Source organism: Marmota marmota, unplaced genomic scaffold (genome assembly GCF_001458135.2).
Source record: "Marmota marmota marmota unplaced genomic scaffold, marMar, whole genome shotgun sequence".
Taxonomy (NCBI): domain Eukaryota; kingdom Metazoa; phylum Chordata; class Mammalia; order Rodentia; family Sciuridae; genus Marmota; species Marmota marmota.
In genome coordinates this window covers 32,066,313-32,084,406 of record NW_025999853.1, presented here as the reverse complement: position 1 = coordinate 32,084,406, position 18,094 = coordinate 32,066,313, and the positions used below count along the sequence as shown (strand labels likewise).

Genomic DNA, 18,094 nt, shown 5'->3' with positions numbered 1-18,094 from the left:
TCTCTCTCTCTCTCTCTCTCTCTCTCTCTCTCTCTCTCTCTCTCTCTCTCTCTCTCTTTCATTAACTCTGAGAAGCCAGTTTCCATGCTGTGAAAAACTCCATGGAGAAGTCCATGTGCTGAAGAACTGAATTCTCTTGTCCACAGTGAAGGGAGGAACCTGGAAGTGAATCTTCCAGCTCAGTCAAGACTGCAGATGACTGCACAACTAACATCTTTTTTTTTTTTTAATTATTTTTTAGTTGTAGTTGGACACAATACCTTTATTTATTGTTTTTTTTTTTTTTTATGTAGTGCTGAGGATTGAACCCAGGGCTTCGCATGTGCTAGGCAAGCACTCTGCCACTGAGCCACAACCCCAGCCCCATGACTCACATCTTGATTGCAAATGCATGAGAGATCCTGACCCAGAACCACTGAGTTAAGTGGATCCCAGATTCCTGAACTTCATCATATATTACATATCATTTTAACTCATTCATTTTGGACAATAATCTGTGACACTGCAGTGTCTAAGTCATATTCTTAGTTATTCTTGGTTATTCTCCATATGGATTACTGACCTGGCTGTAGGAAACTAAAGTTTGACAAACATATTAATAATTAATGTTTTCAATATACTTATATCTTCTAATTTCTGAAATGAGATAAAGCTAAAATTTAAACTCTTCTCAAACTTTTGAAGGATTATAGTAAATTAAAATGCAAGGTGGTGTCATCATTATTTTAAAAAAATTAATATAGACAAGTAGTTTCAACCTGAGGGGTTATCAGAAAGAATCTTTAAGGGAAGAAGAAGACTTCCAAAAGACACAGGGTCTCATCCTTCCTACATTCAGGGAGAGAATTATTATAAGGAGTGATTGTTACTGAGAGAGAAATCATATTACTCAGAGATTAGTGCAGACAAGGGAGAATATGGAAAATCATGAAAACAGATGCACATAATTAAAGTTTAAAAACTAAGAAAATCTGGGACTGGTGATGTGCACCTGTAGTCCAAATTATTTGGGAGGCCAAGACAAGAGAATCCCTTCAGTATAGGAGCTAGAATCAAGCACAGGCAGCATAGCAATACCCCATTTCAAAACAATAAACAGAGACTTGGCTCTAAGGCCCCTTCTCTTTGGTGAAGTCTGTCTCTTGTCACTTTTGCAATAAACCTGCTGTGCACTTGCTAAAAATAAAATAAGAATAAGTAAGTAAATAAATAAAATTAAGGTCTGAGTTCTGTCTCCAGCACCAGAAAACAAACTAAAAAACCCCCAAAACTGAAATATTTTCTTACTACCTCCTATGTATACAACAAAAAGAATTGGTACCATCCCTAACCAGGGACATAAATATTCTGTAATAAGGTAAACAATACCAGTGTTAAAGTAACGAGCTTAACAACAACAACAAAAATCACACACACACATACACACACACACACACACACAAATACAGACATTTGAGAAAGGAAAAATCACTGAGAGTTGTAGTTATTGAATAATGAGAAATGATCAGGTCAGAGTTTGTTTAGAAGAAGAATAGCTAAGAAGAAATATTGGAGGGAGAAGTAAGTATAAAAATAATGAGGCAAGAAAGTATAAGATAACGTTACCTAGTTGTGAATACATAGGGTTCTAACTACTTGGAAAAGCATTTAATCTGAGATAAATTTAGGAAAAAACTGTAGGACCCTGAACACCACAAAAATTGGTATAATTCTAATTTCAGAACTTAAGAATTCTGCACACGATCAATAAAGTGTTTTGGAAATATAAACTTGGCCAAAATTAATAAATAATAAGTGTTTGTAGAAAGGCAGGGAGTAAAAAATAAAAATTAATTTTTGGTCAAAGGATTCTATGACTATAACAGTAATGCTTAGGAGTATGGTATTTAGTAGCATATAGTACTAAAAAGTTAGATGTTTACTAAGCATTCACTTATTAGAAAGGTTAAACAACCATCGTGAGTTTACTTAGATAATATTTTCTTTCTTTTTTTTTTTTGGGTGGTGCGTGAGAGGCAAGCACTCTACCAACTGAGCTACATTCCCAACCCTGAGATAATATTTTCTATAAAAATGTCCAAATAACTTCCAGAACAATTTTGTTTCTGTAACATGCATTTCCAATACCTGTTCAGCAATATAAAATGTTTTGCTATTTGTTCTGGGATGAATCCATAGACAACGGAAAGTCTCCCCAAGTATGGGATTGTAAGGTTTCTTCAGTCCCTAGTTAAAAAAAAAAACACAGAAGTTTTAAATTATAAATAGAAAAGTCAAAGTAGTTTAAACCAGTCAAAACAGGATTGACTATCATCTGGAAGACATTCTTATAAAATTTCATAGCAAATGAAATCTACCCTAAATAAGACAACTTCAATCAAAATATAGGTCTAAATAATCGAGCATTTTACTAGTAATTGCCAATAAATAATCTAAATATTGCACACGAAAAATAAGAAACTAAAAAAGCTAAACAAAGTAAAATATAAATATTACCTTTGGCTTTTTATAGAATCCTGACAAATACCATTTCACTACTTTCTTTAAACGGAAATAAGGATTTTCTTCCAGAGCAGCCCTGAAAAAAAAAAACAAAGTGTTAAACAGAAAAGTTTAAAGGCTAGGTCACAAATTCTCCCTCAAATATATCAGTCAATAACTAAATAAGAGATATGATTGGAAAAACATAATTCATATTTAATAAACAGCAAGACAACCATGTAAATTGATTCCTGAGAATCATTTTTCTTAATCTAGTCACTTCCCCCACCCCACATTTCTCCCATTCTTTGATAAACTGCCCAGGGGTTCTGTGAGAAATTGGGATAAACACACACACATACATTTTGGAATTTCTGCACTGCACAACACCTAGCATTTACAGTACTGAACAGTGGCCAAAGAGCCCCACGAACAATTTCGTTAGAGGTCCTCAGCCCCACAGTCAGTGAAGGCCCAATGTTCATTTGGTTATCTTTCCATTCAGCTTCCTAAATGGAAATATTACAGCAAAGTATTAAATATGCTTGTTATTAAAGTTGACTATAGAAGTGGTTGAGAGAGAGAGAAAAAAGTATATCATTCATTACAGCCTAACTTTGGAAAGGTATAATCAGTGAAAGAAGCATTCTTGAGAATCTCTAAAATCATGAAGCATCTTCTATTTTAAGAAATAAGAATATACTTACTCAGACAGGAAATCTGCATGATAGTAGTAATCTGAAAGTTTATCCAGAAAAGAACGGGGTTCTAAAATAAAAGTAGGCAGAACTACCCTGGACAGGTCCATGCCAGGACGGACCTGTTTCAGCAGTGTCCAGATAAGGCTCTTGTTTTCTTCAGACACAGTTTCTGTTTGAGAAGCCTCACCTGCCTTTAACAAAACATATTGAAACATTTCACACACACAGATATATAGACAAGACAACTAATATTAAAAATATGACTTTTTTCCAGGACTACTCCAAGCACTCTTAAAAGGTAGAAATAATTCAAATAATAAATAAAGTCTACATCTATCAAACCCTAAAAAAGGGAGCTGTGAGAGACATTAAAATGAGCAATATATATATGGAAGATCCACTCTAAACACTTTATCCTATTGTTTTATACTACACATTTACTTCTCAGCACTTGCAATAGTTAAGAAAATTACAAACTCATGTTTCCTCGCAATTTAGTTTGCATCTGGAAATGACATCAGGCAGTATCCTACTTCAAATGCATACCTTAAGAAAATATAATCTTTTTAAGGTACTGGGGATCAAGCCCAGGGCCTCATGCTTGCTAGACAACACTGCCACTCAGCTGTATATCCAACTCTTATAAACTTTAAATTTAATAGACTATACTGGTATTTGTATAAGTGTGTATGTTTGTTTATAAATCCTGATATATTTTATATGCATATAACCATAGGCACCATGCAAATATTCTTTCAGGAAAATATACAATAGGTCAAGCAAATAATATCTGCAATATCATTTGGAAACTGCAATGACTTTAGGAAGCCAGAATTTCTCCAAAAAAAAAAAAAAAATAGACCTTTACCTCTCCAAGTTCCTCATGGCTCTGTTCTGTGTAGGTGGTCTCCTTTAAAGGCTCAACAGGCTCAGGTTCAATGTATGAGTCATCCTGCCTTTCTGATGTATCTGTGTCACTTTCTTCACTTTTCCCCATCACCTCATTGTCTGACTCATCATGCTCTTGATCATTTTCTTTATCAGATTTGTCAGAGTACATATCTTGGTCCTTAAAATGCTGTCGTTCAATTTCACTATCATTTAACCTTACGAGAATTATTTAGGAAGAAGAATAAAAGAAATTAGGAATACTTAATGTATAAATTAGAATAAAATGTAACAGTTATTTTGAATTTACTATGTACTAGTCACTGTTGTATTTTATATAGTTTAGTTCATTTAATCCTCAAAATTACCCTAGGAGATAGGTAATATTATTATTTTACAGATGAGTATATAGAGGCACAAAGAAGCTAACTAAAAATCTAGGGAGATGTTAAAAGATGACACTCTGAGCTTTTTACCTTTCTACTCTTTGGGCTAAAATCTTCCAAAAGCAAGATCTTAGACTACCCCTTGCTAGATTTTTTTCCCAAAGTTTTGCAAGCACCATCACTTCAAGTAAGCTCCCTGTCACTTCTGGTCTTAAAACTGTCAGAAAAGTTCATCAGGTTATCAAGTGAACTCAAATGAATTATGACTTTCCACCTGTAAAAGTCTACAAAGCTACTCACAATGAGTCTAATAAGAAGGAAAAAATGGAAAAGATTAAGTATTTGTATTGAATTCTATTTAATATTTGTCTGATAGGCTTAATCTTCCAGGAAGAATAGGAAATGTAAGCTTCAACTTAAGGAAATCAATCTATTGGCATAAAATTGAAAAATCTGCTATATTCATCCTATTCTCACTTAAAGTGAACAGGGGTAAATAATCTGTACCAAAAGCAAGAAATCTTCAGAAAAGGTCAACAGGCACCCATTCCTTTATTATAGTGGTCCTACTTTACTCCTGTCCTATCTCATTCAGATTCCAGGTTTTGGATTAACTAAACCTCAGACTATGGGTCTGCAGAAAAGGGTGGTTAAAGGTTAGGTAATAGAAGCTTTAAAGTTTTAAAAAGTGTTAAGCAAAAGTCTAGGAACAAAATGTTCAGCTCAGACCATAGGGAGGGGAGAGCATCGTTCTAACCTTAAGAAAAAGAACCTTAATTCTGATGGGAATGGAATAAAAGCTGCAGAGTAGAAGCTAATATGTGGGGAGGAAAAGGGAAGGGCTAATGTTTTCCCTCCTAAGCAACAAAAGAAACCAGCACTTGAATAAAGCCTTTACACTGATGCCCAGTTTCCTTGGAGAAATATTTATTAGTATTAACTACAATGAATGGTCCAGGGGCTAAAACCACCAACTGGAAAAAGTTTCAGCTCAAAAATGCTTAACAATATGAGAAAATTCCACAAATACCATGTAGAGGAAGTCCTCTGCCATTACAAAAAAAAAAAAAAAAGCGCTATAGAAGAGCAACAAAACTACAAATTACATGTCATTGTTATGAGGCAGAAAAAGTTTCACAAACGATGTTATTGAAACTGACTGTTAAATAATACATAGAATTATGGCAGGAAAAAAAGAGTAAGAAGTAGAATTCTTTTTTGGGGAGGTGGTAACTGGGGATTGAACTCAGGGGTACTCGATTACTGAACCACATCCCCAGCCCTATTTTGTATTTTATTTAGAGACAGGGTTTCACTGAGTTGCTAAGCACCTCGCTTTTGCTGAGGCTGGCTTTGAACTCACGATCCTCCTGTCTCAGCCTCACGAACTGCTGGGATTACAGGCATGTGCCACTGAGCCTGGCTAGAATTCATGAGAGGAACCCTATGCCCAAAGTTGAATAGTTAGCATAGCTATAACTGGGGAATACAGAGTATTGGATAGAATAAAGGAAATACATTTCTATACCTGATCCTAGCAGACAAATTTTAAAGGCTTTAGGCCACATCATGAGAAGAAGATAGGCAGATTTTAATCTACATACATTACTAAAATACTAGGACTGCCAAATAACCTAGTGGACATTATGCTCTCTGAAATCAATACAAATTACTATTTACTTACTGGAAGTTGTCACCACTGTGGAGATTGTTTGCACGTAATAAGCCATACAATGTCACGTGTGTATTATCTGATGAAATGCTAAAGTCATGTTCCTTTCCTTCTCTGATCATTGTGCGTTTAAGAAGACTAGAACATTTCAAAGCCAACTCTAAAGCATCCATCCAGCACCTTCCTAGAAGAACACAAATTTATAAGCAGTACAATTAAATTAAAAGCGTCCATCTTATAGTCTCATTACCTTTAAACATACCATAATTTCTCTGAGAAACACTGGAAAAGTTAACATGAACATAAAATTTGCTAAGATTTTCTAATGCAATATCTGTTTTACAAAAGCTTTTTACACAATAAGCATCTATAAACTACTGATAAATGAATAGCACATAACATGAATTAGCAAGAATACCTAGTAAAATGAATAAACTTTATTTTCCAAACCTTAGAACATTAAGATGTAGCATAATTTGAAGGTACCAAGCAAAGTACAAATATATATTGAAGGGGTTATGCTTCAACTAGTAAATAAGCTATCTGAAATAATGTTTTGTCATTAATAAGAGGTCTGCTCCCAGGCATCATGCTTATATGTATGAAAATTTGGGGGGCTGGGGATGTGGCTCAAGCGGTAGCACGCTCACCTGGCATGCGCGGGGCGCTGGGTTCGATCCTCAGCACCACATAAAAAAATAAAATAAAATAAAGATGTTGTGTCCGCCAAGAACTAAAAAATAAATATTGAAAAATTCTCTCTCTCTCTCTCAAAAAAAAAAAAAAAAAGAAAAAGAAAATTTTTAATCAGGAAAAAGCCTATATAATGCTATCACTAACTGCCATACTTGTTAAGAGAAAATTAATAGATTTATTTTTTAAATCAGAACTGCATTAGCAGAAAAATGTTTATATATCTTTAAGTGCTCTCAAAATTTAAATATATTTGCTTTAAAATCTGATAGCAATATCTGCTACACAAAACAGTTTCATATCAAAAGTTCAGGTCCATATTTTAATTAAAAATAATCTTCTGGTAATAATCAGCTTTGAAAGCTTAGAAGATTCCCTACTTCAAGCTAATAAAAACTATGCAACATAAAAGCACAGAGCCATTATCAATTATTAAGGTTTTAAAGTTACCTTGCTTTCATATAAATAAGTTTTGCTCTCCCCATATTTGCTTCATTAATGAGGTATCAAGTTATAAAGTATAAAATAAAGACTGTGTACTTTAATATTTTTTACATAAAATAAAACCAACAGTATATATGTGTCTCATAAATGTTACTATTTAGTGATGAAATATAAACAAATGTATCTCCAAAAATGATAAAACTTTATGATTTACCAAGAAGAACACTAAGAAGTCAAAAAGGGATTAATGGGTAAGTGGAGGATGAAGAAGGAAACTAAACTGCTAACACATGGCTCAATTATAAGATGTTTCTTTCATGTCAGATTTCTGTCTACCAAGTTTACAACACATAAAATATTCTAAGTAACTTATGGTTCCAATATTTCTACTTCAAGTCATACCAAATACAGACTTCCTCCAGGAACAATACAAAGTGATACACAAAAAAGCTCTTAAAAATGAAAACCAAAATCCTGTCCATCAAAAATTATACTTACCATCTGACTCTGAAGTAGCTCGGATGATCAAATAACTGCTAGGTAAGGGCTGAGTTATGGACCCAACTGCTTCACCTTTTGGACCCTTAGTAATAAAATAAATTGTGTATAATAAGAATTAAGAAATCTTAACTTTGTATTATCTATCATTATTTAAAATAATCTAAAGCAGGCATAGATTCTAATTTAAAAGCAAACCAGCTTTAATTTCATTCTTCCTGAGAATGCAAAGGTTAAATATTAAGGCAAGATTTTTTCTCCAAAAAATTCATCTCCTTAACAGAAAACTAAACAAATGATAATTAGCATCGCTTAAATATTATCTCTACATATTGCCTACATATTAAAGAGACCTACAATTTACCATAATAAACCCAGAGAATTTCCATTCCACAAATACCACTAGATAAGAAACACTAAATTTCTAGAAGTCTAGCGAAAACAGCTGTAAATATAGTTCACAAGTAAAACAGAATTACCTAAGCCCAGAATGGAACTAACTCTGTAATACTAAATTTATTGCTACAATGACTACTGAACTAAAGATTAAAAGTTCAGGTCTTTTTTTATGTGTATGGATATTGTCTAACTAAGCGTGCATGCACACACACACACACACACACACACACTCAAACACACACAAACAAAGTGAAGCTACTTGAACTTAGCACTAATCTCAGGTGGTTTTCCTTAAAAAAGAACTTCCAACCCTTATTCAAGGGTAACTGACCTTCTTAGAAAATAAAGATCACTTTATAAAAATTTAAACTAGATCCTTGATTTAGTATGTACTGCATGGCAACTGCTTGTAGAATGCCTTGAAAGTTAATCACCTAAGGCACTTCCACCTCCCTGCTTACTTCTGCTTTTACAGCACATTAGTGACCTCAGTAGTGCTCTTTAGTTATAAAAATGCTGAGTTCCATCCTTAGAGCTGCCTTTCTTAACTAGGACAGCTTCTGCTTCTAGACTCCCCATCTCACATTGACATCACTACAGGAAAAATCACAAAATAAATGGCAGTTTCTGTTTTAGGAGTTCTTACCATTTTGATGAAGAGGAAAAAGTAAATATAATGCAATGTTATAAAGAGAGTAATTAAAAATTTACCTAAACAGTATAAATTGAATCCCCAAGGACAAGAGAAATAAAATGCAATATAAATTTGGGAAATATTTTCTGGAAAAATTGTTCAAGTTAGATCTTAAAGATAAACAGTCTTTTGGTGCATGTTACATTGTGATTACAGACAGGAAATAATGCTCTCGAAAACAGGAACAACTCTGAGTTCTGGGAAGACAGAAATCAACTGATTGATTTATTGTAATTCTACTCAGATTTTCATCTTTACTTTTTACCTTGAAAAGTGCTTACATTACCTTTACTGCCCAAATAGACTGCTCCAATGGATGGAAAAGTTTGAAACAAAAGCCATCTTTTTTTGATGGACGTTCAATGATTTCACAGGCATTCAGAAGGACTGTTCCAACCCACTGACCATTTTTTTGTGTTTTATATATCAGTAGCACCCCAGGTTTCAACACACACCACAACTTGGTCCAGCTCTTTAAAGTACCACGAATCTATAGAAAGATAAGTTCATTTAAGGAATAAATATTTGTTCTTCTTGTCCATAAGATACAAATTGAATAATTGCAAATAGGATTTCAAAGTATCCTTAGCATGTATATTTTTTTATATTTCTTTAAAAAGATACCACATGGCAAGCACTGAATATAGATGTGAAATAATATGGCTCCTACTTGTAAGGACTTTATGGGGAGGAGAGTGCTGGGGATCAAACCCTGGGCCTTGAACATCCTGGGCAAGTATTCTACCACTGATTTAGTGGTAGAATAAGAATTAAGAGATCTTAACTTTGTAAGATCTTTTGAGACAGGATCTTGCTAAGTTGCTAAAGTTGACCTTGAAATTGCAAGCCTCCTGCCTCAGCCTCCGGAACAGCTGGGATTGTAGGCATGTGCCACATGCCCAGCAGCAACTTAAGTTTCAGTAGAAGACTAGTTCAACAGTTAAAGAAAATGTACCAAGTAGAAGAGTTTCCAGAGTCAGGAGCCATTAAAATATACTAGTACTGGGCTGGGGATGTGGCTCAAGCAGTAGCGCGCTCGCCTGGCATGCGTGTGGCCTGGGTTCGATCCTCAGCACCACATACAAACAAAGATGTTGTGTCCACCGAAAAACTAAAAAAAATAAATATTAAAAAAAAATTCTCTCTCTCTCTCTTTAAAAAAAAATATACTAGTACTGCAGTTCTTTTTGTAGCATTTATAAAGCTGTAACTTTATGTGAATAAATGGTTATTTTTGCCTTTTCTACATTTTCCCCTTTATCACTGCATCAACAGTGCTGAAAACATTGCTGGCACATACCAGGAATTTTCTAGTGGATGAATGGTAGGAATGAGAAAGAACCTCTTCCTTGACCCTTAAAGTGTCTTCCAAAATTACTTTGTTTTTAGTGATTACATAAAGCATAATATGTAAATTTCTTGGAGGAAATTTTAAAACACAAATTACATGAATCTTCTCATAAAATGTTCCTTATCCTAAGATTTAATGCTATGTTAATAAGCCTATACTTATTTTCAATCATTCTTTATTTCTAAAATCTATTGAAATTGTTTCTAGGCAACTTACTGAATTCACAATATTGAAAAGAATGTTAAAATTTAGAAATTTTAAAAGTAGGAATTATCCTCACTTTTATTTACTTTAAAGCATCTGTTCTCTTGAGGTACTTACATAAATTATGAAATAAATGTAGGATTTCCTAACCCCCAAATAGATATATTGCAGTAATTCTAAATGAGAAAAATTGAAAAGGGATAATTTGGAGCTACGTATAAGAAAAGTGAAAATTTTTAAGAAAAAGGTAGATATACATGTAAAAGAGATGGTAAGACAAAAGAAGCAAAAGGAAAGGAATTACCCTCAGATAAAAATCTTCTCGATGGTAAAGATTTGACAATATGTCACAGAGGACAAATTACCAGAATGTAGGTTTTAAAAAACCAGTGAAGTGTTTAAAGAAGATAGGCTTGACTCGGGGGTAGGGAGTGAGATCTGGAGTTAAAACATTTCTAAGTAGAGCCAAATTAAACCAGAAGGTGTTTTCAGTGTAAGATTGAAGACAATCTTGGTGTTACTTAAATTGTCAGGGAAACTACCATTAGATTGCCAATTTAGTGAGAACTTCCATAATTGGTTTCATAAGGGTTATTAGGTTGGAGGTCTTACCAACTCTTGAGCAAACTGGAAAGCCTTCAAGGATGTGGTGAATCTTAGGTGAATGCTAGGTACTGCTAGGTATAACAAATTTCTGGGAATTAAAATCTTATAAGTTTATTCTTTTTTTTGCTTTTCTTTTGCAGTGCTGGGGATTGAACCCAGGGCCTCATGCATGCTAGATAAGCACTCTACCATTGAGATATCCCCAGCCCTACAAAGAGTAGTTTGAAAGATTCTTACCAGATATCCCTCAGATAAAAATGAGGAAGAGGGTAGAGTGACTGAGATGAGAGAAAAGGAAATAAAAATAAAAATAACCAGAGGTCAAAAGAATAGCATATGGAAGTAGCAATATGTATGTCTAACTAATACTTTTCAAATGGTAACTTTTATATTAACTTTGTCTCATTTTTCCTCAATAATGCATATACCAAGCATACAACAATAATTTGAGTAGTAAGCAAAATACTTAACATCATACATAACATCACACAAAAGTCTTTTTAAAAGAAATGCTATGCATATTTGATCCTATTGTTAAGAGAGATATTAAAGTTCCTTCTCCCCATTAAGATCGGAACATAAAACCTCTGAGATACGCTTAATAATTTCCTCACCAGTGAACAAGGATCACCTAGCAAGTGTCTTTGGGCTTTCAGTACACCCTGGGTTTTTCCATTCTAGTAGGTAAATATACAGCAAGCTGAACTCAAGATGCAAACTCACTGACCTTTAACCAGTCAGCCATAACAATAACAGAAGGATCTGTGATGGTACTGAGCAACTCCTTCGTGGCTCTTTTCTTTTCTTCTCGGTAATTTTTCTTTTGCACCTATTTTATATAAATAATGGAAAAATTAAAAACTCAATGGAAGCATTTTTTTTTCAATTTTTTAGGTCTAGAGAATGTAGTCTATGAACTGCTAAGCCTCATGAGCATAAAAAAGTTATCATGTATTTGGATGGCTGTTTTATATCTGGGAGAAATTTTTAGAAAACCTACATTGCTTAAAACTAGCTTTTCTGATTACTGGTTCAGTTTTCTATGGCTTTAAAAATAATTTTATCTCTTTTTAATTAAAACATACATGAATACAATCTCGTGGCAAAAATTTCAAACAGCACAAAGCTAAACTCATTATTACATTCCATCTTCTTCCAATCCCCAGAACTAACCCCAGTTAACCTTCTGGAAAACCATACTTTCAGATTATCTCTATGTATACAATCTATAGAAATACATAGCCTTTGTAGTTCTTTTTTTAACACATAAAAAATTTCTCCCATTTAATATTTTTTTGGAGACTGCATGACTATCTTATTTTTTTTAAATTACTCCATAGGATTCCTAGTAGGAAAAAAATAATGAGAGAGCTAACATTGATGACAATCTATGAACCAATCAAGGGCTTCTTCACCGGTATTCCAATTACCCCATTTAAACATCACAATAACTTCTTGAAGTAGAACTATTATTAACCTTATTGCACAAATGAAAAAACTGAGGCAGAGAGAGTACCTTGTCCAGGAACACAGGAAATTGTGGAGTCAGGATTCAAACAGAGGCAGACTGCCTCTCAAAGCTATGCTGTGTACTTTTAGGTTATATTGTACCATTTGTTTTTTAATGAATTCTCTTAAGGATAGCAATCTACTTTGCTACTAGTTTTTGTTTATTAGAAACAATGCTACAATTATTTGCAAATGAAGCCTTGTTTTCTTTCCTAATACTAAAATGTAAGATATAAACAATTAAAAAACCATGAATGAAATTAACGCATTCAGAAGATAAAAGTTTTACCTTCATAATTAAGTTACTTACGAGATAATGTGGGAAAGCAGCAGTAAATTAATAAAGTATTATTGCTTTCTTTACATTTGGATATAGGAAGAGTAATGACAACCTATTGGTGACTACATTTTTCAAAAATTACAATATAAAATCTTCTACCAGAAAAGTTCCATTTAATGGAAAGAGACTACACATGCAGAATAAAATTTTAATAATTTTATACCCCCAAAGCATTAGACTTTTGGTCTTTTTAAATATGTGTATCTAAATTAACAGATTTAATATGAGATTGCAAATGCAAATGTATATAGGACTAGCTAGGTATGGAATACAACAGGTAAAACATACTAACTAAGGACAGGAGACAGTTAAAATCATGTATTCCTTAAACTTCAGCTTCTAAGACCATTGAGTAAGACAGGTCTAACATTACATATTTCTTAAGAAAAATAGGAAATCTGGACTTTAAATTGTTGGCTCAAAATTTTAAAATGTTATTCAGGTCAAACAAAATATATCCATCTACCCATGGGTCAAATTTAGCAAATGACCAGGCAGTTAGCAAAATGTAATTTCATGGGTACCAGTGATTCCTAACAGGTGTTTCAGAACACAGTGATAAGCCCGTGAAGAGATACCAGGTCCTTAAAGCAGGCTGCTCTGGGCAATTATCAAGCAGTATAATCATCTGACTTCCGTGACCATACAAATAACAACATTTTCTTTGTGTGCCTGTTCAACTGTCCCTTGAGGTATTTTAAATCCTCTTTTAGGAATGCACATGAATATTTCTTAATAGCTTGCTTTCAAAAGCACATACTAAGCATAATATAAGTTATTTTCCAGAAATAATTATGGAAACTAACCTTAAGAGATTCTTTTTTTGTGAGCTTGCTTGAAGTTGAACTGTCCTTTTCTGAGCCATTATAAAGTTTAGATTCAGACTAAAATCACACAGAATTGAAAAGAAGAGAAATAATTAAAACCTTCATTTAATCTACACATGTCATATAGAACTTAAAGTTATGCTTCTCACATTCTTCCCATTTACTGCTATCATAAATAAAAGTAGATTTTCAAATACTGGTTTTCCCTATATAGTATTTGTGTTTTGTTTTGTTTTTAAACATGTCAGGAGCTGCAGGTGGAGCTCAGTGGTAGAGTGCTTGCCTAGCATGTATAAAGAAGCACTGGGTTCGATCCTCAGCACCACATAAAAATAAATAAATAAAACAAAGATATTGTGTCCATCTACAACTAAAAATATATCATTTTAAATGTTAAACCTACAAATACTCAAAAGTAAAAAAAACTTGTCAAAAATTAACCTGCAATGTGAAGCTAAGAGCATTTCCAAATTTTTCATTCTATTATTCAGAGTATTTCTAAGAATACACACAATTGTGTAATTATTATTAGGATAAAGTAAGCCAAAACAATGTTTTTTTTAACAATTAAAGTATTCTAAATAAAAAACATACCATGAATATTTTATCATGATGCTGCATACACTACCCTATAACTAGTCTTCCTCCAATGAGAAGAAATAGTCTTCAGAAATTAGTATTAGACTACGGTAATTCAGACAGTGTTTACACACCAATATTCCTAGGGTCTACTTCTTCCTATCTATCCAGGGACCTAGTGTCTTAAATTTGCTTCCAGACTTTCAGTTGATATTTCACATTCTTATTTAATCTTCATAATAACCTTGAAAAATGAGAATAAGAGGCAGTTTTATCTCTGTTTTATAAATTATGAAAGGAAGGTTCAGGGAGATTGTTTTTCCAAACTTATCATCATTAACATAGCAGTGATCAGAACTTGGGTCTCCTAATCCAGTACCACTAATCTTTCACCACAGTAGGAAAGCATAACCTACAAGCTGTGTCTATTAATTATGGAACAACAAAATTAAACATACTTCTTTCAAGTCCTCTAATTGTTATTTTTATCTATTGTTCAACATAGGAAAAAGTACTTGATGTTCTTAGCAATATTCATACAGCAAAGACATTACAAGGGACTTAATCCAAATATGGTTTTGAAATGTCAAAGGGTCAAATCTGCATCATATCACTAGATAAAATCAAGGATGAAAACTGTTGGATGCAAACTCTCAATTTTAAGACCCATGAAGGCAGACATCATGTTTACTCATTAATGACATCCAGTCACCTGAAGAAATAAATTTTAATCAATAAAATGAAAACAAATGTGACACTTAAAAAATTTAATAAAAATGTGAAATTAAACTAAAAGTGTGGAAGTAAATTTAAGACATTCAAACAATCTATGTTCACTGTATAGGTAGGAAGAAACAGAGTCTAAGAATACTGGTGTTTAAACACTATATAAATTAGAATGATCTAATCTAGGTATTTCTCTCATCTGCTAAAAATGCCGGCTACTTGGTTTTCAAATGTTGAATGGTCAAATCTGCATCATATCACTAGATAAAATCAAGGATGAAAACTGTTGGGTGCAAACTCTCAATTTTAAGACCCATGAAGACAGATGCCATGTTTACTGATTAATGACATCCAGTCACCTGAAGAAATAAATTTTAATCAACTAATAAAATGAAAACAAATGTGACACTAAAAAATAAAAATTAAATAAAAATGTGAAATATAATATAGGTTATGATTATGGTAGGAGTAATTGATGAATCAAAAGGGAACTACAAATAATTCTAACATAAAAGTGGGGGACCAACCTGGCTGAACTTTTGTTAAAATTATTGATTTAAGAACTGGGCTTGAAACATCACATTGCTTATTACCATGATAATGATGGCATGCATTGTGATACGAAAGAATTGTACAAATTCCTTCAGTTAAGCAGGTCTCTGTCTTCTTATTGGCCTTGGGAACCCAAAGATGGTATGGCTGCTGTCAGAGGAATATGATGGTTTAAAATGTTCTTGAAATTTAATTTCCCACAACTTAACAGGAAAATTATGTGTACTGTAAGGTAGTTCTTAATTAATATTAAATGAAGATTACCTTAAAAGTTAATAGTTGTTTACTATTTACCAAATACTATTTTAAACACTTTTCTATGCAGTGTTTTAATATTCAAAAGCAACTCCATGAGATATTAGTAATATCCCTACCTTTACTAATAAGTAAACGAAGACCAATGATTGAATTATCTTCCCAGAGTCATCCAGCCACCAATAGACAAACACGAATGTTTACCCTGGACTAACTCCTAGTCTCATGCTCTTGTAATTACACTATATTGATTTCTCACATTTTAAAACTATTCATACAATATCTCAACCAGACTTCAAGATTTATCTTTATGAATAAGAGGAAATGTTTTCCCAACAACTGCAAATGACAAGATCTGACTTGATTATTTCTAAAAGATTCTACTACAACAGGAACAAGCAGGCCAGAAGGACATCACAGGAGCAAGGTAAATCAGAGTACATAGACCTCCAGGAGTCATGCCATATGTACAGTCCACTTCTGACAAAACAATGACCCAGTGACCAAGTTTTATCACCCATACATCATTACCTCATTTTCTGAATCAACACACCTTTAAAAAAACCAAAATTAAAAAAAAAATCTTTTTAATTTTTTTATTTGTCCTAATTAGTTGCACATGACACTAGAATGCATTTTGACACACTGTACAGAAATGGAGCACAATTTCTCCTTCCTCTAGCTGAACATGGTGTAAAGTCACACAGGTAATGTAATCATACAAGTATACAGGGTAATAATATCTGTCTCATTCCATAGTCCTTCCCATCCCCATATCCGCTCCCCTCCCCTCACTCCCTTCTGCACAATCCAAAGTTCCTTCACCAGCTTCACCCCAGTAGATTAGTATCTACTTATCAAGAAAACATTCGGCCTTTGGTTTTTTGGGTTTGGCTTATTTTGCTCAGCATGATCTTCTCCAACTCCATCCATTTACCTGCAAATGCCACAATTTCATTTTTCTTTAAGGCTGAGTAATATTCCATTGTGTATAATGTACCATATTTTCTTTATCCATTCATTTGTGGAAGGGCATCTAGGTTGGTTCCACAGTTTAGCTATTGTGAATTGAGCTGCTATGAACATTGATGTGGCTGAGTCACTATAATACACTGATTTTAAGTCCTTTGGGTATGGATTGAGGAGTGGGATAACTAGGTCAACTGGTGGTTCCATTTCAAGTTTTCTGAGGCATCTATATACTGCTTTCCATAGTGGTTGCACAAATTTGCAGTCCCACCAGCAAAGTATGAGTGTACCTTTCTCCCACATCCTCACCAACACTTGTATTCTTGATAATTGCCATTCTGATTGGAGTGAGATGAAATCTTAAGAGTAGCTTTGACTTGCATTTCTCTAATCGCTAGAGATGAACATTTTTTCATGTTTATCGGTTGATTGTATCACAGAAGAAATACAATCAATCAACCAAAAACCATCTTTTTTGAAACTATTTTACTAAACTAAGCTTCTTTTTCATCATAACCTTTATGGACCACTAGCTTAATGATGACCATAGGGTTTAATGTATAAAAATTTTTATCTCTATATTAAATGGCCTGCCAGGTGCGGTGGTGCACGCCTGTAATCCCAATGGCTTGGGAGGCTGAGGCAGGAGGATTGCGAGTTCAAAGTCAGCCTCAGCAAAAGCAAGGCACTAAGCAACTCAGTGAGAGCCTGTCTCTAAGTAAAATACAAAATAGGGCTGGGGATGTGGCTCAGTGGTCAAGTGCCCCTGAGTTCAAGATAAACAGGGCATTAATGTATGAAGGTTCTTAAGATTTCCCCCTGGAAACTATAACTTATTATAGTTATAAGGAACAACAATGATTAATTATTGTTATTACAAAGATATTTTAGACTGGAATGATTTTTTTTAATATTCAAGTTAAGATATTTTTTTAAAGTAAGTAATAAACTTATGACACCTCCAGGCAAGTAGATAGATGTTTGGAGACTCAAGTTAAAAAGACGTAGGCTCAGAACTCCTCATCCTTGTAACAGGATTTCTTTTATCTCACTAGACACTTTAATTATGCTGGCTCTTAACTTTCATTGAGATAGACAATTAAAAATTTATTTTAAAATGATACTTTGGGATAATCTGATTAACTGAACTTTTTAAATTCACTCATTCATATGATGAAAAGACCTAGGCAAAGACACATGAGAAAAAGGAATTGCCTTCATTTTAAAAATGTTTTGGGGATGAGGAGGGTATATTTCATTGTGCTTAATGTTCTAATTATGCATTTTAAGAAATAACATTAAAACCCACGTCTTTTGACA

At 33.5% G+C, this 18,094-nt stretch overlaps 1 protein-coding gene across 6 annotated transcripts in view; it reads right to left on the bottom strand.

Moving 5' to 3' along the window:
* Positions 1–18,094, bottom strand: part of Osbpl8 (oxysterol binding protein like 8) — a 174,947-nt gene that overhangs the window by 28,427 nt on the left and 128,426 nt on the right. For all 6 annotated transcript variants that reach the window (XM_048804761.1, XM_048804762.1, XM_048804757.1 and 3 more), the window contains 9 exons: positions 13,673–13,750; positions 11,745–11,846; positions 9,143–9,346; positions 7,764–7,848; positions 6,141–6,312; positions 4,051–4,288; positions 3,189–3,373; positions 2,497–2,578; positions 2,128–2,226 (listed from right to left, as the gene is read on the bottom strand). In XM_048804761.1, the coding sequence (XP_048660718.1) occupies positions 2,128–2,226; positions 2,497–2,578; positions 3,189–3,373; positions 4,051–4,288; positions 6,141–6,312; positions 7,764–7,848; positions 9,143–9,346; positions 11,745–11,846; positions 13,673–13,750 (1,245 nt within the window). The remainder of the gene's footprint in view (positions 1–2,127; positions 2,227–2,496; positions 2,579–3,188; positions 3,374–4,050; positions 4,289–6,140; positions 6,313–7,763; positions 7,849–9,142; positions 9,347–11,744; positions 11,847–13,672; positions 13,751–18,094) is intronic.